Genomic DNA, 27,072 nt, shown 5'->3' with positions numbered 1-27,072 from the left:
TAGCATTTATACAGAAGTAGAACCTTTTTTAGGATTATTTGTCGTACGTCCACTATGCTAGAAATTCAAGGCAAAGACTTAGACAGTATGAAGGCACACTATCCGGATTCGGAAGAGTTCGGGACTCAATATCAGTTGGCCCTTAGTTCAAAACCAGGCCACTACAGTATACAGGATGGTTGGTTGTTTTTCAAGAACCGTCTTTGTGTACTCAAACAAAAGTGTCAAGTCCTTCTCCACGATGTCCATGATTCTCTTGTTGGGGGTCATAGGGGTATCAACAGTACCTTGGAGAAGTTAGTGAGGTCATTCTATTGGCCTAAGATGCGACGGATGTCTACCAACATGTCCAATCATACCAGATATGTCAAAAAGTAAAAGTTCCTCATACTAAACAAGCATGGTTACTTCAACCTTTGCTATTCCTGAGGGACCCTTTCACGACATCAATACGGACTTCGTAGGCCCTCTTCCTATCTAAGCTGGATCTAGAAACACAATGTATGACCATTGTTGACAACCATTGTTGACAGATTCAGTAAGTTTTGCATGCTCATTTCATGCAAGCAGACAGGCACAGCCGAGGACATAGCTCGCTTGTTCATTCGGTTTTGGTACCCCATTGGTGGTTTGCCACAAACTATCACATTAGATAGAGATCCACAATTTACATCCCATTTTTAGAGAGCATTGTTTGACAATTTTGGGACTAAGTTGAAGTTGTCCAACGCATTCCACCCTCAAACAGATGGCCAAACACAAATTTACAATCAATCGGCCTTTGACGTTCTCAAATCATACTTCCATGACTGGCAGTCGAAATGGGATTAATATCTTCCTTTGGTTCATGCAAATCCTAAATGATACTTGCTCATTGAGTATTAGCCGGATGCCGTATGAGGTAGCATTTCGTCGCCGGTTCTCATCTCTTTTTGACGAGACACGTGTCACCATCTCTTGAGACTAATAAAATCACCGAGACATTCTCAGAAATCATGGAGTCAACTAAGATGTGCCTTGCCAAGGCTCAGGAAGCATTTACCCAGCACTTGCCCACTTGCTTTAGCTGTTGTTTCATGATTCGAAGATATACCCAATCCCCTTGCTTAAAGTTGACATCAAACTATCATTCCGAAATTTTGGCCTATTTCCAGTCATTCAAAAGTTAAGTATTGTCTCTTTCATAGTTGCCAAGAAACCCGTTTCCTTCAAGGTAGAAAACTTGGAAACGTTTCCTCACGCGTTTCTTTCATGCATTTTTTTGACTTGTTTTTTTTGCCTCAAATCCAACGTCTAAAAATTGCGACTATTTCTAATTGTAAATTATTACAAGTTACATGTAGGCTTCAAATTGATGTTTCCATGTATTCTATGCATTCAATGTTATTTTTACATATTTTATACAATATATATTTGAAATTTTATACATGCAAAAACCTGAGGAAACTTTGGACTGATTTTACGAAACTCGTTTGAAACTTTTAGGAAGCCCGTTTTAAACAACCCCCTAACTACTATGGTCTCTTTAAAGTTAAAGTTGCTAGAAAGTTGGACTATGCACAATGTCCTTATGTTTCTTGGTTGAAGCCATATGTAGATCTAGCATTGCAGGATATATCCGAAAAGCAACAACCAGATACGATAGACGAAGCTGAAGTCATAGAGCCAGAGCAAATTCTCCTCCATAGATAGAAGCATGGATCCGGTCAAAAAATCCGACTCTGTACAAAGTTTAAAGACCGCGGAACCCATGAAGCAGTTTGACTGGATGAACAGTTCTTTCAGGGGGAGTAGTACTTGGAAGCCCTGAACCTACCGCCAAGTTAAGCAAGAGGGAATGTCACGTGCACCCTGCACTGCACTGGGGTACATAGTGACACACTAGCATGATCATCAGTGCAACATTTATACAGAAGTAGAATCTTTTTTAGGATTATTTGTCGTACGTCGTAACCCCATTGTGAGCCCTCGGTCCAAGAAGAGTCAGGCACGAGCTACGTAGGTCAATCTCTGAGCTTTAGAGGTCCGTCAGATGTCAGTCCTCTTAACCCACTTGGAGAAAGCATCATTCAGGAGCATGTATTTGTCAGCCTTAGCATTAGATGCATTATTAGGCATTTTTATGATCATTACATGTGGAAGGCGATAGACCCTAAGGCCAGCCCCAAGGCAGCCCAACAAGTTTGCAGCATCCAGTCGACTCCAAGCTAAGTAAGGAAGCTCCTCTTCACATTCAGCCAGCATATGCATGTATGTTGTTTGCTCTTCTCTGACAACATCTTCAATCTCTTCCATAGAAGGGGACTGATTTGCTGGTTGTTCCATATGCCTTACATCTTGTTCAAATTGAGGCATATATATACCTAGATGAATCCAAGAACATGCCCAAATTCACCTTATAAGAAAGTGCAATTTATAACCTCATGGTAGTCATCCACAAGATAATAAACCATCAACTCCATCATGCATAGTATGGACTAGATACTATGACATCCCCACTAACGTCATCAATGTCCAATAGTGGGTGTAGAACTTGGTATCAATATATGCTCCCACGCGCACACACAACATTCATTCATACAAAGGTCTGTGTACTGAGTTTCTGTCAGAGCTGCGGAGATACAAGGCAGACTCAACCATAATGAAGTCTAGCACCAAGGATCATAACAAATAGAAAGAATTATTACAACAAAAAGGTAGTTGATAGGGCATATCCTAAATATCCTAAATAGGGGCTGGCTGAACTGAATCCCACTAATGGCTATGGCTAAAAGCCCATCAAACATGTCCTGTGAGCCTATATCACCACTTTTATACAAGCTGAGCATGAGTTGAACTGAATTTTCAGCAAATACTACATCTCTACTGACAAAAATCTAGCGTGTCACTAGATTATAGAGATGGTATCCTTTGCTTTCATTACTGTAGCCCACAAAGATGCATTTGATTGCTTTATCATCTAGTTTTGTTTTGGGTTGCGTTGGCATGTGAGCATTTGCCAAACACCCAAATGTACACGCATGTAATCCACTGTTGTACTGAGCCTCAAATGGTGTTATGGTCTTCAAAGCTTTTGTTGGGCACTTGTTCAACACATGGGTTGCACACATGATGGCTTCCATCCAAAAAGTACGAGGCAACTTCAATGCTTTCACCATACATCTTGCCATCTCCATGAGAGAACTGTTCTTTCTCTAAACTGCACCATTTTGTTGTGGTGTATAAGGCATAGTGCACTGATGTTTGATGCCCTTCTCATGCAAATAATCCTTAAATGCATTAGACATGTATTCTCCCCTGTATCTGAGCGGATGTATGTATGTGTATGTATATATGAATGTAATCCTAAGCTTAAAAAAGCTGTCATTAGCACAGTTAGCTGAACTCCGTGGAAAAAATATTTGATCTCTTTAAGATGCTTGACATTTTATAGAAATTACAATGCTCCCTACCTTGAATCAGTGTCCCCAAAAGCATACAGGCATCCATTGTAACACTTTATTTTTCAAAGCAACATTCTTAAGGTGAAGATATTGTTAAGATTCTTGATGTTAAAATACAATTATCTTATACATCAGCAAACAAGATGCAGCTCTCACAAGTGCAAGTGTGTGTAGTTGTGTGAAAAAAAAAAAACACATTGATACTTAAGCCTTGTCTTACCTGAAATGCACCAGTAAAACTCCAACGGAGTTGATTAGTGGTCAGCCTCGGGATGACCACAGACAGCACAGGCATGGTTGGCCTATATTTTGCTATCAACCTAGTTAATAGAAAACAGAAGAAATAATATTATAAAATGTCTGTTTAAAACATTACATATAACACATTCTGTGAAAATGCAGATAGTGAAACAGATAAAGAAAGATAGTAGCCGATGGGAGAGGACTTTGATAAGAAAGACAAAATGCTGCTATGAGCTTGGAATTGGGGGGTTCTGGGAGATGGCAGATGATGTCAGGAAACTGCCCAAACAGCAGGGAAAAACAACTGAAAACAGCCAAACCCCTTGGAAACAGCGAAGAACACATTTTGGACTGAGGCATGTTGAGGACCCTTAACATTTTGGCCCGAAAAAACCCAGTCTCCGGACTGTGGTACAAACCAATTAAGTGGAGCCTCTTATTAAACCTGATCGAAATAGTCAAGTTTCCTACCTTCCTTTACGTTTCACGTGCATGTGTGCAAGTAAGCCCTAGGTGCTGGGGTTCAAATTCACCACCTCCCCCCTCCTGGGCAGGGTGACAGCCGCTTTAGGTAAGGGTCCGCTGACAAAGTTTCCAGCATTTTAAACATATACTCATTCCCCCCCCCCCCCCCCCGCGCCAAAACATCATGTGTTGAAACTGCTATCTTCCAATCATAAGATTGAAATTCAATAGATACTTTAAGTTACGAATGTCATTTGAGTAGGTCATGTGAGTAGTCTAAGATAGAAATTCAATAGATACTTTAAGTTACGAGTGTCGTTATGAGTAGGTCATGTGGGTAGTCTATTCATGATAGATAGCACAAAAGGCTTGCTCAACTGAATCCAGTCCCCAATATAGCTTGTAACAGAACATCACCGCCCAGCCATCTAAGCCGCCCAAATATGGACAAGCAAGATTTGCTGCCCAGCACAAGATAGAACCACGTTCAATACCACAACACAATGTGGATGTGTCAAATATAAGGGGTTCCATATATATTAAAAAACATTCACACAAAAAAGTATGCATTCTAGGAGACCAGGCATTACAGAATGTTTGCTTGTCCATGGGCACTACCGTGCAGCTCGGCCAGACGAAGTGAACACCACGATTACTGAAGCCTTGACCTTGATAGCAGCTCGAACCTACACAAAAGATAGATCAAAACAAAATCAATATCACCTTTATCAACTAATTTCTTAAGACCTAACCCCTCAATCAAAGCAAGTATTGCAAAAAGCTTGCCTCCAAACCAGACTTCCACATGACTTTTATGACCAAGATGGAACTTACAGCAGAAGAAGCTATCGATTCAAGGTGTGACATCGGCTCTCCAACATATTTCACTGTTTTCTTGAAATATACAGATTGATTGTAAACCTTCTCAGCCTGGGAAAAAACACATCAATTTTTTTTGGTTGTGTGTTACATATTACATATTGTAGGTGTCGAAGTTCCAACTCACACCCCTCTTCTGGGCAGCACAGTACGAGAGCCACTCAAGTAAGGTCAGGCAGCCAGAAAAACTCGCCCAAGAACCCATCAACTCTTTCCCAGGGACTCAATTAGAAACCAACAAGTTATCAAAAGCTAAGAGCTGCTCTCACCTCCGCACATATTTTTCCAACAGTTGAGATAGTTTCAACGGGATAAAGACCGCGAAGGGTCTCTGCTCCTAGAAGGATGGCATCAGTGCCTGCAAGCAGTAACATACCATTGCAATTTGTTTAAAATATAAACATTTAAAAAAAACTTAGCTGAATGAACAACACACGCTGCTCGTCTAGGAAAAATGGGAGATCTCACCCATAAACAGGGGCTCTTCCCCCTCCAACCCCGAAGGATAAAGTCACTCAATCCCCCCCCCCCAAAAAAAAAAAAAAACAGGGTGAAATAATTTTACCATCTAAAACAGCATTTGCCACATCTGTCGCTTCCGCGCGAGTCGGGCGAGGGGTATCTGTCATGCTGTCAACCACTCGGGTGATGACGGCAGGCTTACCAGCCATATTACATTTGTGCACTGCAGCCTTCTGAAACAGAAAGACCTGCAGCAGGAAAAAAAAGGATTCAAAATCTCTAGTTTAGTAGTGCATCCAGAGATGTTTTGGCTACTTAAACAGGTTGGCATTACTATGAACATGTGCCACTCACCTTCTCAGGCGGAAGGTCGATCCCCAAATTTCCACGGGAAAGAATAATCCCATCCGCTTCTTGCAAAATCTCATCAAAATGTTTAAGTCCCTGCATTCATGATCCATAGAAAGATATGAACCTCAATCATAAACATGAAAACAGCAGACCAGCAGACCATAGCTTGTCTTACTAACAATTGTTTATCACTCTGTGAGTATTAATGGTCTAGCCTAAAGATTAAACTCCTAAGATAGGGTAGAAAACATTTAAAGAGTCCATTGCCCATTCAATCCCCTAAGATGAACGGATTCCATACCTCTACATTCTCGATTTTTGCAAATATTTGTGTTTGGTGCAAGTCCCCATACTTTGAAAGATGAGCCCGAGCCTAAAAAACAACTCAAAATAAAATCCATTGGTTCACCAATTCAGATTTACAACATAGTATCAGAGCCCTGGAAATAGAGCTTTAAAAAGCCCTCTTCAACACAGTACACCTAGAAATTCAAGAGCGCACACAATACCAACTCAAGCACCCACACAGATTTGAATTTTAAAAAACAAGCAGCAAACAGTCTCCAAACAGTCTGCAATTATTATTAGTATAAATATCAAGCATCTGGAATTGAAAAAGACATACCGCCCTGACATCTTCTGCATGTCGAGTATAAGACAGGGAGAGGAAATCGATGCTATTCCGTACTCCCCATGTTGCAATCGCCTAACCACAAGGCCAAGTCAAGAATACATAAGACTCACAATGCAGAGTCGACTTTAACCAAATAATGCCGCCATACAGGTCCTGCTTTGAAGTTGGCATGCACACATATGCATCCATTAAAGAAATTCAAGGTGTTTATGCATCACTTTATCATGAGTGAGCCATGCATTCAACGGATGGGGAGACTCCCAGCCCAAGCCTGATAAACTCCCCTGTCCCACACCATCAGTGGATTTGTCAAAATCATGTTGGGCAGGGGAATCGTCACAATACAAAGTCAATTTTATTTAAACAAGATAATCACACAGGTCCTGCTCTGAAGTTAGGCATGCGCGTGAGAAACACACACCCCCCCCACACAGACACGCACACAGTGATGCACATTTTTTATGGAAACCCAGGGTGTTTATGCCTCAGCTATGCACGCAATGGATGGGGGACCTCCACCACCATCATTGGATTTGTCAAGTACGCAAGGCCTACAAACTCCCTAAAACTTCTTCAACACATGATTTATACTATATTATGCTGAATCCAATAGCATCGACCTCAAGTTGAAAAAAATACCTCTTTGTCTGCTTCCGTCAAGGTGGGGAGGTCAATATGAACTTGCGAGGCGTGTGCAGTAAAAAGTGAACCCGCCAAGGTTGCACTGTTTTTCACATAGCAGATGACATCCCTATCTTTGGTTTCCACCACCTGCAAATATGCAAGCTATCAGGTTAAATGCATTAACTGCTCCAAAGTTTAATGGGCCAATTTACAAAGCTCTTCAACACTACTAGATTGCACACTATATACGTATACATGTACACATCTAAATTGTACACTAAACACGTGTACACACACGTGCGCATGCACGAGTGTACATGCATGTGTGTACATATGTATGTGTATGTAGACAAGGTTGGCAGTTTTGGGTTTTAAAACATAAGTATCTAACCTCCAGCCAGACTGAGGTGGTTTCGCTCCCAGTAAACAGGTACTGTCCTACAAATATGGTATCCCCCGGTTTAACAGCCTGCAGAAAAATAACATCTAAGGATAGACGAAGCAATCGGACGCAAAAAGACACCAAGACAACACAGAAACATGGTCAAATAAGCATGGTAAATTTATTTATGCTACCTTGGCGATGTCAGCGAAATTGATGGGAAGGATTTCAGATGAAGCTTCTTTTGTGGTGTCGGGTGTTATGGTCACCATCGCATCAGCTTCAAGAGCAATGGGTTTTTCACTTTTATTGAACACCTGTAGCTCCGGCCCGACTGTATCCAACATTATCTGTCACAAACAGCAATCAGATCAGCCATACAGTAGCCTGAAAGGATCAAGATATATATTTACTTCTCTGATGAGCCAAGCACAAAACCCTCAAAATGATTACAGACAAACACATTAAACTAAATAAGGCTCCGAATATCCAACAGTAGGCACTGTTTATCACTGAAGGAAATTAGAACTGAGTACATGGATATGAATACTGTTAGTCTACCATAGTCAAACACTAACATGGGTAGTTGGACTGCAGTGGGAACTAGTGTAAAAACCAAGAAAATGGTGTCAAAACCAAGAAACTATTTGTGCATTCATTTGTTTATTTGATTTATGCTTGTGAGCATATTTGTGTATGTGTGCCAGGATCGGGGACGCCCGGTTAAACCCAAGAACGAGCATGTGTGCATATGTTTGTGTCTTCCGACATATAACGGATGTGTGTTGATCTTGACAGGAAGAGAATCATGCTGGGAAACTCCTGCCTGAGGGCGACTCTAGGGGTGCAAGGGGTGGGAGTATCTACCAAACAGGTCAAACCCAAGGTCACTCTATGTGAAGGGTGAAAACCGTGAGGGCAAGATGCTCCCCAAAGCCACGCACAAGAGAAGAGGACATTCCACAAGAAGAACCATGTCTCAAGAGTCAGAGAGAGAAGAGCTAAGCCCATAAAAAAAGCAGAGAAAAGCAAGACCTAACAGTTCAAGACAACTGTTTAATAAGTTGGGGGATGATGTCATAGAGGCACCAAAATACAAATTGCTGATATGCAAAAACCCAACGCACAAAAAAAAAAATAGAAAAAAAAAAGTTTGGGAAAAAAAAAGTAACGTGGCACTGATAACGTGGCAATGGTGATATGTGGCAAGAAAACAACGCAAGGTCACCTTACAGACTTGGAATGATGTGACTAGCTTTTGAAAAGCAAAAGATTAAAAGCTTTTTAAAAACTTAAAAAAGAAGAGCTTTTATTATTAAAAAGATGCTTTTTGGACTATAAGTGAGTTTTAAAGTGCTTTTTGGCAAGAACTATAAATTTAGCTATTCTCTCATTGTTGAGACATCTAAAAAGACAAGAGAGCTCTCTAGCTCTAAGAACTTGTACTCAAGACTCGTCCAAGGAGTTTTATCTAATATAACTCGAAGAGGGGAGGTCAGCCCAAGGCTATTCCGACCCCTAGTGTGGTGTCTTCTATCTCTACTCTCTCCCTCTCTCTCTCTCTCTCTCTCTCTCTCTCTCTCTCGTTTATTTTCATATTTTCTCAAGGTTTTAAGCGTGAAATTGTTGTTTTCTTGAAGATAAGCTAAGTACCTGTGCCACAGCCCTTATGAAGCCATGTTTCACAAGCCACCATCACGCTAGCTAAGAAAAGATTGAAGAAACAAGCTGACAAACAACGAAGACATTTAGCCTTTCAAAAAGGGCACCTGGATTTTGCTAAAATTTGACAAAAGCCGACTCAAAGAGGATTCTTGATAGCCTTAAGCTCACCAACAGATACTATGGACCACTCAAAGTAGCAGATCAAGTCAATGAAGTTTCATATAAGCTTGAACTACGTCTCCATTGGAAAATCCATAATGCTTTTCATGTGGGAACAGAACCAGAGGAGCCTACCACGAAGGATCCACCTTTGATTTAGAACCACAAGAACTACTTCACAAAGAGAGGACCCATTACCACAATAGTATTTGCTTTATGACTTTGAAGAGACTGACGGTGGACTGACGATGAGCCAAACGCAAGATCTCGGAAGACCAAGAGTCGAACTCTCCAATCACAAAAGTGCTGAAAAGCCTCATCCTTGGTCTTCAGAAAGAAAACCCAAGTATATCTGGAGAAATCATCCACCATCACGAGCATGTACAACGCCTTACTCAAAGACGCGGTACTCATAGGACCACATAAGTGATGTCGAAGATCTGTGTGTCGCCTCCTTCGGAACGGCGGCTCGATGTTGCTTCCCCTGTAAACAAGAGAAACAAGCAGAAGATGGAGCCTTGAACCCATCCTCTGAAGCTCACTGTAGAAGCTGATAGCTCAAATGGCCAAACCGAGCATGCCAAAGAGCAGAAGAAGCACCAGAAGAAAGCAGAGCGGTCAATTTGTACAGACCACTATCTTGGACTCTGTCAAATCCCCAAAGGATCTCCTCGTAGAACGCTCCTGGTACAAGACTCGAAACCTGCAAACAAACCAAACAAACATGAAGGCATGACGGGGATGCAGGCCCGACTCACCTCCCAACCTTGACAGCCGTGGGCAAGCCCACAAGTCTTGGCTGTCCCCACCAAGCCACGAGCTGAGCTAACTAGATGAACGTACCGACCAATCTCTACCTCGTGACGTCCCATACCGCCACGAAGCTACCCTTGCGAGCCTCGAGACTGCTGCCGACCTTCGCTGCATGAAGCAGGTGCACGTCTGCACTAGATCCAGGCTCCTGACCATAGAGCTCTCACAAAGACACACGAGACTCTATATGACTAATGACTAACCTTGGCCACCCTTTTATAGGCTCTTGGCCGGTCATCGGGCGTCCACACTTGGGCGCCCGCCCGTCCATACTTGGGTGCCCACCCGTTAGTTTATCCCTAACTCAGCTCGCCAATCAGCCTGCCTAGCTCCAAGCTTCCCCAACCTCGAAGCTAGTCTTGTGTGCGTGTAACACACGGTAGATACACACTGTGCACATGACATACTCCCCTTCCTCTAAGAGCTCACTCTTGAGCTCACTAAAAAGCCAGGGTAATCTCTCTGAAGAGTAGTCAATGTCTCCCATGTAGCGTCCTTCTCAACACGATCCTTCCACTTGATCTTGTATTCCGTGATAAGCGTATTACGCAATCTTCTTTCGCGAAATCCAAGAATCTTTTCAGGTTCGTGTGGAGCAAATGTCATGTCCTCGACATCTATAATTTCTTGAGTAACTAACTGGTATGTTGCACCCAGTACTTCCTTAAGTCTACTGACATGAAATACAGGATGAACTTTCACATGAGAAGGCAAATCCAATTCATATGCGACTGAACCAATCCGTCGTATAATACGAAATGGTCCACAGTATCTAGGGGATAATTTCGGAGATCGACCTGTCCGTAAAGTCTCGGAATCTTTCGGAACTCGCAAATACACCATCGTTCCTTCAAAGAACTCTCTGGGTGAACGATGTCTATTAGAATAAAATCTATCTCGGTCTTGAGCACTTCTAATAGATTCCTTCGCAACTTGTAACATTTCTTGCATATCTTGCAAAAAATTACGTGCTGCATCATGCTGAAGTCTCGAGAATCCCACTGTAACAGGTGATCTAGGTTGGAAACCATACATAAGCATGAAATGACTAAAACATGTACTCGTATGCTTAGTACTGTTATATGCAAATTCTAACATAGAAAGATAATCCTCCCATGAACTCTACCTTTGGAATACATATGCTCGAAGCATATCCTCCAAAATCTGATTCACTCTTTCAGTCTGGCCATTAGATTGAGGATGATTTGAGGAACTCAAATTCAAAGTTGTTTCCAACTTCTCAAAAACAAGTTTCCAAAAATCACTCGTAAACTTAGAGTCCCTATCACTGACTATGTCCTGCGGTAACCCTTACAGTCTAAACAATTGCTCGATAAACTGCCTTGCTAATTGCGTAGCTGTAATGGTCTTCCGGGTCGGTAAAAATCTAGCCATTTTTGTCAAGCGATCTACCACAACCCAAATAGAATCGTGGCCTTGATGTGTTCTTGGCAATCCGATAATAAAATCCATGGAAATACTTTCTCATTTATTACCTAGGATTTGCAAAGGATGCAACAACCCAGCCTGTCTAAAGCGTTCAGCTTTATTTGCTTGACAAACTTGACACTTGAGAATATAATCTTCTACATACTCTTTCATCTTTGGCCAATAAAAAGTGTGTTTCACTAACGATAATGTCCTGTGTGCCCCACGGTGTCCAGCAGAAAGTGTCATGTGCACAGTGGGTATCTACCGTGTGCTATACGCATGCAAGACTAGTTTCGAGGCTTGGGGAAGCTTGGAACTAGGCAGGCTGATTGACGAGCTGAGTTAGGGATATACTAACGGGCGGGCACCCAAGTATGGACGGGCGGGCGGCCAAGTGTGGACGCCCGATGACCGGCCAAAAGCCTATAAAAGGGTGGCCAAGGTTAGTTATTGAGCATAGAGAGTCTCGCGAGTTTGTGAGAGCTCTATGGTCTTGGAGCCTGGATCTAGTGCAGACGTGCACCTGCTTTATGCAGCCGAGGCCGGCAGCAATCTCGTGGCCCGCGAGGGCAGCTTCGTGGCGGTATGGGACGTCGCGAGGCGTCGTGACACTCCTTAAGAATCTTGGACCTAATGTTCGGGATCTGTGGTACACAAATTTTGTCATTACGGAATAGTAAACCATTCCGAATCATCCACTGACGATAATGTCCTGTATACCCCACGGTGTCCAGCAGAAGGGGCGTCGTGACACTCCTTAAGAATCTTCGACCTAATATCCAAGATCTGTGACACACAAATTTTGTCATTACGGAATAGTAAACCATTCCGAATCATCCACTGACCTCCTACAGCCTGAATGGTAGGCTGCTCAGTCATTGAGTCTTGGTCAATCAATGAGCTCCCGTCCTGGATCTTCTGCCAAAATGGACCAAAATAACTATCAATCTTGCAAAGCCCTCTCAATGACTGAAATAAGTCAGTAGAAATCTCGGTGAACGACAAAGTATTCACCTCTCTAATTCGACTAAGCGCATCTGCGACACTATTCATGGACCCTTTTCTATAACGAATCTCAAAATCTTCCATTAATTCAGCCCATCGAGCTTTCTCTTCTCTCTTCGCTCCGGCTAACCGATCAATCAGGCCATCTGATCTAGGGAGAGGATAACGATTCTTAATTGTCACCTTGTTCAATTTCTTGTAATCTATACACATTCTCCAAGTGTTATCCTTCTTTCTCCTAAGCAACACAAGTGCACTCCCAGGTGATTTACTTAGACGAATTTCACCCATCCTCAAATAATCTTCGAGTTGTTTGGCCAACTCATCTTCCTTAGCTTTGCTCATCCTGTAAGGTGGAATACTAACACGGTGAGCACCACGAATCAGGTCAATACGATGATCTACTGCCCTTTCAGGTGGTAAGCTCGATGGCAGTTCCTTAGGAAATACATCTTGAAACGAATCAAGTATCTTCCTTAATTCTTTGCTTTCAAATACACTTAATTGACATCCATAGAAGGTATGAGAAATGAAGAAAGTGAAATCAATACACAATGGAAAGCAGTATACAAAGAAGAATCCATAATATTACCAAAATCAACTATATTTACAAGAGGTCTCTGAGAGGGATGTATACAATCACCTAAGATACTATACTGGGTGCTCCTATGTTCAAAAGAAAAAATATGACTAGACCAATCTATCTGGACTTGAAGAGTCTTAAACCACTCAATCCCTAATAATAAGTATGATCTAGGTACATAATATAGCATTCCAGAGTATCTTTGTAGTCCTGAATCCGGATCGGTAGCGTCTCCATCTTTCGATCCCATACTTGCCGACCCACAGGTAGGCGTACCTCATAGGTATAATCGTTGGGTAATGTATCAAGACTCAATTTCTGCAGAAGTTTGTAATTAATAAAATTGTGTGAGCTACCAGGGTCTAGAAGAATGTGGATTCTATGGCCATTCACTTCTCCATAAACTCGGAGAAGATCATGCAAGCCAAAAACTTTAGAGTTGAACAGACAATCAGAACATGTACGAGGGCAAGAAAGTACAGTAAGTCTTTGCACCCTTTTGCTTCGGGCACTCGTTACGCATATGTCCTTTTTCTTTGCAGATGAAGCAACATCCCTCCTTCTTGAGCTTCAAAGCCTTGAGGAGACGTTTCTTCTTTGCTGGGATCGAAGTTGAATTCTTCGAAGGTTGGTCCGAAGACTTTCGTTCTGTCGTGCTAGTCATCGGTGCAGAGAACTTCCTTTTGTACTTGTTCCCCTGCTCGGTAACGGGTTTAGACTTGGAACAGACCATTGTATCATCATAGATACGAGTGAAATGAATGGCCTCGTCCAAAGTTTTGCATTTATGGACACCGCCTATGGAAAACAAGTGCAACCACCTGTTGTGCAGGACACAGCCTGCCTTCTTGTGGAGGAGTTTGTCTTGCTACAGCCGCCTAGTGATGCAGCTGCCTCGTGAAGAACACAAACGGAAGGAGAGGCTTGCGCAGTTGCCAACTGAAGACAGGCAGCCGCTTGAGAGAGAAAAGTAGCCGCCTGATGTATAGGGGAGGCACCTGGCTGCTGTGCACAACCACTTGGCTGCAGCCTGCGCAGCTGCCTGTAGTGGGTAGCTTGCTGGAGAAACAGGCGCAACTCGCTAGAGGGGGCCCACGACTGCCTGCAAGCGAAAAAGAGCAACGTAGCCTGCAGTTGTGCAACCGCCTACTGATGGAACCACAGCCACCTGGTAAGGGAGAGAGAAGCAGCCGTACAGTAGGAGATGGCAACATGCGCAACCTGTATGGGAGAGGCAACATGCGCAGCAGTCGTTGCAGGTGGAGCGCACAGCCTCTTGGAAGAGCATGCGCAACCAGCTCAGCCGCCTGGGAGCAGAGGCGTAAGAGATGGTCGCCGGTTGAGTCCTACGAAAGGTGGTCGCCTTTTTTTATGAGTATTGGAGTAAACAAATAGTGATTTCCACGCTTGCATGTGGGTGACCAGCGTGGGTAGGTGACCATGCACCCACCCCCACACACACACTTAAGTGGGGCTCCCCACCTTGGCCCCTAAGTGGGTGCCCAAAGGGGGTGCCCACTTTTAAGTGAGTGTGAACATAAAACCTTATAAACAAAAGGGTTAGAAATATAAAATGTTAAACCAACATGGGCAGTACACTTATCACCTATTCACATGCACCAAAACTTGTCAGAAGACAGAGCAGACTTCACGACTCACTGGCAGGCGTCCCCGTTCAGTGACACGTCAAGCAGGCAAACACAAAAATACAAGTCATGCGAAAACAGTTTCAAACATGCAAAACATGAGTGCATGTGCAAATAGTATCATGGACATATCTCCCGTTCATGGAACAAGTACAAAATATCTGTCAACACAAAAATGGCACAACGTAAAACATAAAAACCTGGTCTTCCTATGGAGTGACCCCATAGGTAAGACAGTTTCAGGCACGAGCCTCCCTATGGAGTGACAGTCCCATAGGCAAAACACGGCACGAATACTGGCTCTTCCATGGCGTGACAATCCCATGGGTCAAACACAGTCCAGGTCATACACGGGTGGCACCAGTCTGGCTCCCGTCCATACGACACCATCCTGCTAACACATGGGTGGCACCAGTCTGGCTCCCGTCCATGTCAGCAAAATACTGACCTCTTCACATGAGACACCGGCCTGGCCTCAAGTGAATGAGACGCAAAAACTGGAGATGGACCAAATGGTCAGCCAATTGGCGACACATGTCACATGCACTCTGCACTGTAGTGCATGGTGACAAACTAACTCATCATCATCGGTGCAACATTTGTATAGTATTAGTTCCATTCAAGATGATATTTGGCGTACGCCGTGACCCCATTGTATATCCTCAATCCAGGATAAGTCAGGCACGAGCCACGTAGGTCATTCTCAGCCATAGTCAGTCAGTCTAAGTCCCTTAACCCACTTAAAGAGACGCATTCATGCATATACAGTCAGTAGAAACCTTAGGGTTTGCATCAGAAAGCATCCTGCATATTGCACATCATTCATGCATAGCATCTAGACCATTGCAGGAACCTCAGATAGCATCTAGGATATATCTAGGATTTTTTTGGTATTTTTCCCATCATTTTATACATCATTTAGACATTTTATTTGGACATGTGCAGTCGGCCAACACTGTAGCCAGCCGACTGGCACATCTTGTCCATATAAATAGAGGCTTTGCATAATCATTCATCATATTCAGCAAGAGAGAGAAGCGCTTGTCATCCTCAGCCTCAAGAGCATAAGCAATTGCAATTTCAGTCCTCTCTCTTCAGCGTTTGTCTCCTACAGCCCTAGGCACCTCAAATGCATGAGCATTCTGCCATCTACATCAGTCAAACGCATCAGTTCAGCATTCAACCTTACGTTCTCTGCATCCACACAGTTTTCAGCATTCATCATATCATCGTTTTGCTCTAGCCTCTTGGTGAAGGTAAAACGCAGCATTCTCATTCATTTACAACATTCATATACAATCTAGAATAGTCCCAAACAACCCTGCTCTCAACCCTAGCTTTGCATCCCTCCCTCATACCATTGGGAAGAGCGCATAGGCTCGAGAGTCGAGATTGGACATCTTTGGTGCTTCTACAGTAGTGCACAATTCAGCCCAACACTTCGTCTTCAAAGGTCTTGCGTTTGGCTTATCATCAGTCACACCATCAGTCTCTTTAAAGATAATAAAGCAAATACTATCTCGATAACGGGATAGGGGGCCCTTCAGTGGGTAATTCGGAACCCCATACGGTGTACAGTTCTCATCTCTCTCTCTCATATATGTCTAAAGTTTGAAGTATTAAAGTGGATTGCTAAACTCGCGAAACTCAGGATACAAAAGACGGTGTGAGCATTTGTGTGACAGGATCCTCCAATACGCAGACTTCCATTGCATGTTACATTACAACCCTACCTTCTCTTTCTTGCAAGCTCTACTCTACTCCACACCATCTCATAAGTATTTCTTCAACTTATAATTAGCTCTCAAAACTCTCACCATCTTTCACAAGATGACTCTCCATTGTGAAAGAAATCAAATAAGGAATCACTAAGCAATCAAATAAAGGCTCATTTTTCTCTCCCCTCTTCTCGGTTGAGCCTCAAGTTTAATGGAGTATTGTATATATTTCATATTTTAATCTCATATTTTGCATGTGTGTTATTAGCATGAATAGTTGTACATGTCTTGCATAACATGTGAGAGTGGGAATTCTTTTTCTCGTCTTAAGTTGATCGTAACTTAGCTCATCCTAAAGTACTTGGATTGAGCAGCAATATGATTCCTTTCAAGGGGGGTTGCTCCACCTTTAACCCTCTATGCGTATCTCTTATTCCTCTCTTTCTCTCACTTCTATCTTACACATATCATTCAAGACTTAATTTTCAGATTTCATATAGATAAGATGTACATGACTACAATTTATCTCTTATTCTTGTATATTTGAGTCAAGTAAGTGATTGTGAATAGTTAATTCTACTTGTTAAGCATATTAGGTTGTATGGGACTGTTACACAATGTTAAGTGAACAAGCACTTCTTGTATTCACTGAACGAAAGAGCAAACACAGGTTGTAGGCCCAAACCACAAACTGTCGAAGGCTGGGAACAGTTGACTATTGCTGAAAATGAGCACAAGGGAAGCCCGTAGGTGCTTACAAGCATAAGAGACTGTCTCTCTAGCCAATGACCTCCAGCAGATATGCAAGAATGAGATGAAATGGGGGAAAGGGGAGTCAGCACTTATATACTCCCTAGTCGGCCTCGTCGGCCAGCTGGCCGACATCAGACAAGTAGCATAAAATGCTTTAAAAATGCCTAAGAATGGTAGAAAAATGTTGAATAATATTTGCTAAAATATGCCACTACAGGGTCTCATAAAATGAAAAGGTGATGTAGACCCTCTGGAGATTGTATAATCCAACACCTCCTCTTCGACGCCAAAGGGACAGTCCAATACCAACACGATAAAGTAACACCTCCAAAGTAGCTCTTGGAAGCTGTTTGGTGAAGAGATCAGCCACATTGTCCTTGGTAGAATACTAGCCCAACCGAAGAAGTCCCAACTCGATCGAGTCGCGTACAAAATGATAATGCACTTCAATATGCTCGGATCATCCCCGTATCATAGGATTCTGTGCTAGAGCAAAGGCACTCTGAGAATCCGAGAAGGAGATATTTGTGTCATTGTTTTGTATGTTGATGACCTCATTCTTTATGGCTCAGATACTGGGTTGGTCACATAGGTTCAATCCAAGCTTTCAGAGGCATTTGAGAAGACTGATCTTGGCCTTCTACATTATTTTCATGGGCTGGAGGGTTGGCAGAAAGACGATTGTATCTTCATTTCTCAGCAGAAGTATGTGAAGAAGCTGCTCTCACTTTATGGGTTGTCAAATTGTACCTCTCTCTTGTCCCATGGATCCAAATGCCAAGTTATCCAAGGAGGATGATACACCCTCGGTGGATTCCACAGAGTACTAGCAGATTGTTGGCTCATTGCTTTACCTTGCGAACACCCGTCCAGACATCTCCTATGCTATGAGTGTCCTCAGCCGCTCGAAGGTCTCATTGGCAAGCAACTTTGAGAGTTCTTTGTTATCTTCAAGGTACTTCAGATTATGGCATCATGTACTCCAATGGCGTTGATTTGGTTGGCTTCACAGATTTTGATTAGGCAGATTCTGGAGCATTTGTGCTGTGCCGACACTTCCCCAGTTACTATCATCAGAAAGAAGCACATAGAGATTGATGTCAGCATATGCCCTCTCAAAGCCAAGAGATAACAAGAAGGCATCAATCTTCTTACCTGTTTGAGACCATAAAGAGCCTTCTGCAGAAGATACACATGGGTGTCCTGTCCCTGAATCACAAAACCAGGAGGCTGCTCAACATAAACTTCCTCCTCTAAATCTCCATTCACAAAAGCAGATTTGACATCCGTCTGGAACACACGCCATCTGAAGTGTGCAGCTAGAGCCAAAACAATCCTAATGGTGGTATACCTTGCTGTAGGAGCAAATGTCTCATCAAATTGTTCACCTGTCTTCTAAGCATAGCCTCGAGAAACAAGGCGGGCTTTGTACTTGTCCAAAGTACCATCTACATGAAACTTGACTTTGAAAATCCATTTCACACCAATAACACGACGATGTAAAGGCCGCGACACCAAAGACCAAGTGTTATTCCTCTCAATAGAGGTCATCTCTGCTTCCATGGCTTGCCACCACTGCGACTGTGAAAGAGCCTCCTCTGGACTCTCAGGCTCATTGATCTCCTGGATGTGATGAGATGTGGAAGCCCGAGATAAATGGCGAGGTCCAAGGGTGGTGGTAGAGATCTGGTTATGCAGCTATGCATTTGTGAGACCAGAATCTCTAAAGAGTTGCCGAACCCACCAAGATAGGCCAACCGTCCTCTCAAAGCATGAAGAAGAAGATGCAACTGCAGTAGAGGACTCATTCGATGCTACTGGAAGTGGTGATGAAGTACGCACTGGTAAGGGTAATCCCGGAGTCAAAGCACGACCCAAAGAGGGACTGGGAGCTGCAGAAGCTTGCGCAACAGGAACGGGTGGCTGTAAAGTAGCAGCTGGCACTAGGGTTGCAACAGGGGGAGGAGAAGGAGGAGCTGGACGTAAAAGAGATATAAGATCACTAGCATTTGCCGGGAATGGATCATCCAGAAAGTTGGAAGATGCATCAGATGGAGAGGAATCAATGCCAAACAAGCTCTCATCAAACCGAGCATCACCGGAAATGATGATGTCATCAACCTCCATATCCCAAAAACGATACCCTTTGGATCTCAGACAGTAGCCTGTGAAGATCATTCTCTTTGACTTCGGTGTGAGTGTGGTCCTTTTCTTATCTGGGAGACCTTAGCTGAGGTATTCCGATGACGACCTTCTTAGAATGAAACTTCTATAAGGCAACAATGGATACATGACCAAAGCGAGAATGCCACAAAGAAGTATCTGCCTCTGAAACCGAAAGTCATCAAGGGGGAGAAAAGCTGATGAATATGGGAATCAATGTGAGGGATCCGGGAAGAAAAATTGGTGATCTTGTAGAGACCCCATCATGGACTCCATTGGCAACAACCCAGAGAGTCTTCCTATCAATTACTTCGATGACCTCATCATCAAAATACACACCAAGTCCCTTCTGAAAAACTTTGTATACTGAAAACAGATTTTTGAGAATCCATGGTACATGTAGAACATCATGTAAGATGGTAGAGGAACCCAAAGAAACATTACCAACACCGGTGACAGGAAGCGAAGAGTTGTCGCCGATACGAAATGAAGACGAGATATGAGTCTGATTGGTCATGTGGGCAAAAGCGCCACTATCACCAACCCATTCCACCGCTTCAAGTGTGTCACTAACATCTTCAGGAGAAGTCAAATCTGTGATCACGAGGAGTGAATCTTGTGAAGTGGACGAATCTGTGACTGCCATGTATGCAACTTTACTCCTGTACTCCTCAAGCTGCGCTGTGCTTGATACGGTTGAACTCTCCAATCTTCTCAATCAAGTTATCTCACTCATTGATTGTACGCTTCTCCAGATCTGACTCCAATTTGGCAATCTTCACTATCAAAACTCTTGCATACCTCCTCTGAATCTCTGTCCACGTCTGATGAGCATTACTTGGGGTAGAGACAAACCGTGCTTGTATAGATGGAGTCATTCAATGGATGATGATAAGACGAGCCCGAGCATCCAATATGCTTCTCAAAGCAAGGTCCACCAAGTGAGGTGTGGAGATAGTCATTCACACATCGGCTCCTTCCAGCAACAACTGAGTGTAGAAAGACCAAGTATGATAGTTGGTTGCTGTAAGCTTCATGGAGTCACTGACTTGGGGAGGATTGTAGGATCGTATATGGGTTGGGGTGGGAGCAAGACCTGGATGAGAGAAACTCAAAGAGGAAAGATTGGGAATAGGAACCACTTGTGGAGCGAGAGAAAGGGATCCAGGCTATGATGGTGCTGGAGTATCAATAGGAGAAGGAGCAACAGTAAAGAAACCTCGTGAAGCCATGTCCTCTGACAAGAAAGCTTCTCTTAAGAAAGGGACTAAAAAAATCAGTAAATCCTCCTCGTAGGCTGTGCACAGCAAGAAAAAAGGGAGGGAGGGTGGGAAACTGAAAGGAGAGGAAGAAGAAAGATCTCTCCAAGCTCAGCACGTAGAAGAGGGCTTCAGCAATCCAATCAGCATAAAAAAATCAACAATCTTTGCTTCTACGCTGAAATCTCCAAAAAACGCAGCAAACTATCGAAGCCTATGCTCCAAAACAGAAAACGCAGCTCTCTTCTCCTCATAGGTCAGCATTTTTCTTTGATACCATGAAAGAAAGAGCAAACACAGGTTGTAGGCCCAAACCACAAACTGTAGAAGGCTGGGAACAGTTCATTATTGCTGAAAATGAGCACGAGGAAAGCCTGTAGGTGCTTACAAGCATAAGAGACTGTCTCTACAGCCAATGACCTCCAGCAGATATGCCAATGCCAGAATGAGATTAAATGGGGGAAAGGGGAGTCAGCCCTTATATACTCCCCCAAGGTGCTTGTCAGCTAGCTTGGCCAGTTGTGGCAAGCCGACAGCAAACAAGTAGCATAAAATGCTTTAAAAATGCTAAAAATGGTAGAAAATTGCTGAATAATATCTACTAAAATATGCCAATGTAGGGTCTCATAAAATGACCAGTACAAGCATGAAAAGGTGATGTAGACCCTCTAGAGATGATATAATCCAACATTCACAAGATAACCTGTCCAACCACTCAATTACTTGTGTATGATAAGCGGGTAAACCATTGTTAAGTGGATTCTAGACAAAAAGATAGCAGCATCTTAGTTATGGATGCTGATGGGTAAGCAGCCTTGCAAGTGACCTCCCATAGAACGCAGGAATGAACGGTTGTGGCTATAGAAGTCATCTCCTGTCTTAATCAGACACCATGGCCTCTGTTATGAGTGTGCCCACCCTGTATAGGTGTTTTATCATTTTTCCTCACTCCCCGTATTTTTTCCCCATTTTTCCTTGGTGTGGGTGGATGCCACATGCTGGCAAGAGCCTCTGATGCTGGCCGACTGCACTCATGTGTTCCTGAAGACTGGCCAACTTGATCAGAGGAGGTCGTGGTGTTTTTCTGCTGGCCGACTGGCTTTGCCCAGTCTTCGTGGAGGGCTGGTGGCACTTCATGCGCTGGCCGACTGCATCCATGGGGCCATATAAATAGGCCCCATGATCCCCACTTTGTACTCATTCGGTTTTTCTCAGGATCTTGTGTATAGAGAAGGGTTTACACACCTATCTCTCTGTCTTTCTTGTGCTGTCTATTTTCTGCACTCTACTTGCTCTTGTGGTCTCAAGTTTGGTTATCATTTCCGCTGCGTATTTTGACATGGTATCAAAGCCCTAGGCTCTTGATAGATCTTGGGAGTTTTCTGAGCAAGAGGGGGATAGTTAAGTTGCTGATTGGTGGACTGTTTTGGACTGTTCGGGAAGAGAAGTTGCAAGAGGAAGGCGAGCTAAGATGCTGGACAGCCACTTGCAGGTTTAGTTTTTTTTTCCCACCGACCCACCCTTTTTCAATTACATCCCCGCGATGGCAAATTTGTTAGAGATGGCTGAGAAGCACGTGAAGATCCCGACTCTCCCCACGTTCCCAGTGGACCGTCAGTTGGACGGGAACAATTACGGCATTGGGAAGGTTATGATGGAATCTGTTCTGGAGTCTTACGACCTCGCTAATTTCGTCATTGTTGGGGTTCCACGACCGGAAGTAGAGGAAGGGGAGTTACCGTCGATCCGCAAGGACCGGGAGACTCAAACACAGATGTGGGATCATGTCAACGCCAGGGTCTGTTCGTTTATCTTTCTCAACTGCACCCCGCAGGCAATCAATCATGTAAAGCATATGACGCTGGCCAGAGGTATATGGCAGCATTTGGCCTCTCTTTACAACAGGGTATCGCCCATGAAGAGGATCTCCTTGGAAGTGCAGATGCGGGTTATGAACCTTGCAAAGTCATCGACAATGTGGGAGCACATTAACAAGCTGCAGGCTCTTCAGCAGGAAGTTCTTCAAGCTGGGAAGGAGTTATCGTCAGAGAACATGGCCATAACGTTGTTGTCGCACTTGCCCTCTCATTACTCAGCATTTTACTCGTCTTTGATTACCAGTGGCAGGCTCAGCACCATCACATAGAAGGAGCTTGTGCCCATGGTCTTGGACCAGGAGGAACAATTCACGAACCCTCCTCAGGGTGGAGGTTCGGAGGCCTTAACTGGCCAACGGTCGAAAGGCCGTAACACAGGCAAAGGAAAGGCTTCGTCGGAGAAGTCTTATGAGAAGAAGTCCGACGCTGACCGCGAGAAACTAAAGGCAGAGAGGACCTGTAATGATTGTGGCGAGAAAGGCCACTATTGGAGGCAGTGTCCCAAGCGGAAGACCGAGAAGGGTGAAGATTCCTCAGCAGCAATCATGAAAACTCCGGCTTCTGTGCACTTGGGGGTGATGGACACCAATGTTTCATTTTCTTCAGGCAGGGAGGAGATTGGAGGATTCTCCGCAAAGGATACTCGGGGGGACTGGATTCTAGATAGTGGTGCTTCCAGGCACATGACTCCTTCCCGTTCCGGTTTACAAGATCTTTGCAGGTTTTCTGGTCACATTCTTACTGGGGATACATCCACTATCCCAGTTCACAGTGAGGGCAGGTTGGAGATAGTTCCCGATGGCAGAGGGGGGAAGTATTCCTCCCAGGTGTTGTATGTTCCGTCACTTGGTTTTCATCTGTTGTCAGTGCATCAGGTTTGCAAGACTGGCGTACGGGTGGAGTTTGATGAGCACTTTGTTGCTCTCTGGGACAAAGCAACAGGCCAGGTAGTTTGGGAAGGCGGAGTGGAGAATGGAGTTTACAAGCTTTCAGCACTCTCTCTCCCAAGTCCTCAGGATTGTGATGAGTGGCAGTCTGGTAATGGCCACTTAAGTGTGGATACCCAGCAGGTGCAAGCTTTCCGGGACCAGATGGTGGACAGCTTGCCAGTAGATGGCAGCAGTTGGCAGGAACTCTCCAGTACTGATGTTGATAGTTCTTGTGTTTGTCAGTCAGAGGAAACTGAACAGGTAACTTATGCTCTCATGTCTCGTAGTATTCGAGACAAAGAACCTCCTCTAGATGAGGATGTTCTTTCCACGGGGACCTTTCGGAAAGCCAGGCAAGTGGCAGTTGATTACTTGCAGAAGGAGGTGCATACTCCAGGCTTTGTGGTTCCGGATTTAGAGGGGGTGGTTGACAGGTTTCAGAAGGCCTTGCATGGTCTTCAGCAGGTTTCCAAGACTTGTTTTTGCACCGTAAATGGTGTTGATCCTTGTGAGCAGTGTGATGCCTCTTTGACTCAGAAGCAGAATGGTTCATTGATCTGGTTGATGGACATCAGATTGGACGGGAGCTTCCTCGTGAGGCAAATCATGGTTGCACATGACTTTTTGGGAGGCACGATTGCGTTTCCTGTGGTTTCTGCGGCATGCGAAGGATCGTGGACTCTTGTAGAGGAGGGAGATTGATTGATGGAGTCCGACTCCACGGTGGGAGTGACTCAGTTTGGGTAGGAGATCCGGACAACACGAGGAGATCTACTTCAGGCCCAGGAGCAGTTTTATGGAGCAGTAAGAGGCAGTCATCTTTTGCAAAGTACTGGGCTGCTTGTGATGCTGCTTGTGAGGTGGTGAGGTTGCAGAGGTTGCATTGCAAGATTGGGCTTCCACTAAAGGAACCCATGGTCATCCACACGCACTTTGTTCGTGAACATATCGTTGCTGATGACATCTTGCTAGAGTTCTGTTCGACGGAGGACAATACGGTGGACCTCTTCACGAAGTCGCTATCTCACGATTTGCTCAGGCGGCACCCTAGCTCCTTGTGGTTGGTTTCACAGCCAGGAGCTCTGAGGGGGTGTTAGAAGTCATCTCCTGTCTTAATCAGACACCAAGGCCTCTGTTGTGAGTGTGCCCGCCCTGTATAGGTGTTTTATCATTTTTCCTCACTCCCCGTATTTTTTTCCCATTTTTCCTTGGTGTGGATGGATGCCACATGCTGGCATGAGCCTCTGATGCTGGCCGACTGCACTCATGTGTTCCTGAAGACTGGCCGACTTGATCAGAGGAGGTCGTGGTGTTTTTCTACTGGCCGACTGGAGACTGGCCGACTTGATCAGAGGAGGTCGTGGTGTTTTTCTGCTGGCCGACTGGCTTTGCCCAGTCGTGGAGGGCTGGTGGCACTTCATGCGCTGGCCGACTACATCCATGGGGCCATATAAATAGGCCCCATGATCCCCACTTTGTACTCATTTAGTTTTTCTCAGGATCTTGTATAAAGAGAAGAGTTTACACGCCTATCTCTCTGTCTTTCTTGTGCTGTCTATTTTCTGCACTCTACTTGCTCTTGTGGTCTCAAGTTTGGTTATCATTTCCGCTGCGTATTTTGACAGTGGCAAGGTTCAACACAAATCAATCTTTTACAGTGCTCTTAGAGACCTCCAGTTTATATCCACTTAGTAATAAATCACGTCATCGAACACTAATTTGAGAGTACCAACTACTGTAAGACCTGGGGAGGAGTCCTACTCTGCATCATAACCTTGTTGCGCACATTTCTCAAATCCCTTAAAAAAGTATTCATAGAAAGACTCAAAAGTAGTTCTGGAGATTCCAGACTTACAGCACAAAGCTTCTTAGTGTTCTTCACGGCCTTTTTCAGATTTTCCAAGGTACCCTGATGATAATCTTCTGATCCCCATGAGAAATCAAAGCGAGCCACTACAAAGTCATACATAGTTCCAAGATTAATAAAATGCTACCATAAAGATTGTTTATTAGCAAGAAATCTTCCAATTCAAAACTAGGCTTTTTTTGGTCCATGGGCGTGTAGCCTGCTGTATTTTGTTTCCCATGGTGAAGACCCAGGTTCAAAACACACCAGTCTACACCCGCCACTGGACACACAGTAATAAATTATTTTATAACCCAAAAGTGATAAAAGTACGCTTTTGAAAAGAATAACATTAACAATACAAGGGACTACTAAGGACAGCTATCAAATTAAAAGTTAAAAGACTAAGCATCTATGATAATTGATGCTGTACAACCACTTGACGATACATACAATCCAAGGTAACTTGTACCAATGAAACAATTGAACATGCAGGACCTACCAGACATTCCAGCCCTTAAGCACGACTCAATCACTTCAACGGAGCGTGATTTTGGCCCAAGTGTCCCAATGATCTTAGTCATGGCAGGAAAAAACGACTGTGGAACAAACAAATTCGATGAGATTGGAAAATGCATAGATAATGTCATCATATGCTATGCTGATGAAGGCAAACACAAACAAAACGCATCCACACCCATAACAGCTGCTAAACTACTGCAGGAAAGCATGCACAAAACATGAAACCATGCATCCATCCACATAGATAACAGCACCAAATGCTACACTGACAAAGGAAAAGACACACAGAACATACACCTGCTATGCTACTGCAGGAAAATACACACAATTCACCATGTGCTATGCTGACGTAGGATAGGAAAACACAAAAAATAAGAGAGCAGTTGCTTACAGGTTTAGACGGCTCCAGAATGGAAGCCAACCGAATGGGCTCCTCCAACAACAAATGAGAGGCCTGCATCTTTCCCTAACTCAGCGACCAAAATCTTCCACACGGACTTGGATGGATTCAGAGAGCTCTTTAGGGCGTAACGAAAGCCTGTACTGCAAGTGCATGTTAGGGTAATTTGGAACATCGAATAGGGCAAGCTTCAAACATCAGTAGGACGAAATTCATGTATTGGCTGAGACAAATTTCAGCCCAAATCAAACAAGACTATCAAAAAATACAAAAGTTTCCTCTGCTTGTATCGTTCAAGAAGATTATAGCACACAGATAGTTTAGGGGAGACGTGTGCTTACCTGATTTTGCAGCTCGAGAGATGGCTCGCACGCTCGCAGCAAAGACGCTCGGAGAGGAGCCAGAAAACCCTACCTGTGCACTGATGAGGATAGCTGGAAACCCTAATTTTGTGCTCCGAAATGGTGAGGGGTGTGTGGTGCGCAGCCAAAACAAGAACCATGATGTCATTGTGTCCGTTTATTGGTCGGCCCACCAACACACTAGCTAACCAATGTCCGTTGTGTCTGAACTTAAAGCGTGCAATATATATTCCGCGTGGCAAGTTTATTTTTCTAAGTGGGAATATTATTCATATTACATATAATTGCAAATAATTATTCGCTCTACATAGGTATTGATTAATTAATCAAGCCTGACAAAAAACGCTACGGAGTACATGGCAAGTCTATTTTTCTAATTGGGAATATTTGATTAATTAATCTATACCTTAGTATGTCCCCAGGTCAATCAACAAAAACGCAAAAAGGGAAAATAAATT

General features: G+C 43.8%; 1 protein-coding gene across 2 annotated transcripts in view; it reads right to left on the bottom strand.

Moving 5' to 3' along the window:
- LOC147627288 (pyruvate kinase 1, cytosolic-like) overlaps window positions 1–26,814 on the bottom strand; it is a 33,891-nt gene extending 7,077 nt beyond the window's left edge. Inside the window, exons 1-15 of one of the 2 annotated variants that reach the window (XR_015268479.1) lie at window positions 26,594–26,814; window positions 26,244–26,390; window positions 25,833–25,929; window positions 25,340–25,437; window positions 7,678–7,833; window positions 7,493–7,570; window positions 7,117–7,248; window positions 6,469–6,549; window positions 6,145–6,216; window positions 5,847–5,936; window positions 5,596–5,740; window positions 5,300–5,388; window positions 4,986–5,081; window positions 4,742–4,837; window positions 3,664–3,763 (exon numbers count right to left, since the gene is read on the bottom strand). Coding sequence is in view for 1 of the 2 variants with exons in the window: in XM_086815920.1 (XP_086672046.1) it covers window positions 3,664–3,763; window positions 4,770–4,837; window positions 4,986–5,081; window positions 5,300–5,388; window positions 5,596–5,740; window positions 5,847–5,936; window positions 6,145–6,216; window positions 6,469–6,549; window positions 7,117–7,248; window positions 7,493–7,570; window positions 7,678–7,833; window positions 25,340–25,437; window positions 25,833–25,929; window positions 26,244–26,312 (1,371 nt within the window). In the remaining variant the exon portion in view is untranslated. The remainder of the gene's footprint in view (window positions 1–3,663; window positions 3,764–4,741; window positions 4,838–4,985; window positions 5,082–5,299; window positions 5,389–5,595; window positions 5,741–5,846; window positions 5,937–6,144; window positions 6,217–6,468; window positions 6,550–7,116; window positions 7,249–7,492; window positions 7,571–7,677; window positions 7,834–25,339; window positions 25,438–25,832; window positions 25,930–26,243; window positions 26,391–26,593) is intronic. The other variant, XM_086815920.1, reaches the window with a different exon arrangement.
- Window positions 26,815–27,072: the final 258 nt, after the last annotated feature.

Source organism: Cibotium barometz, chromosome 21 (genome assembly GCF_041138505.1).
Source record: "Cibotium barometz isolate CiBa-2024 chromosome 21, ASM4113850v1, whole genome shotgun sequence".
NCBI lineage: Eukaryota > Viridiplantae > Streptophyta > Polypodiopsida > Cyatheales > Cibotiaceae > Cibotium > Cibotium barometz.
The sequence above is the reverse complement of the archived record's forward strand: the minus strand, read 5'-3'. Positions and strand labels throughout refer to the sequence as shown.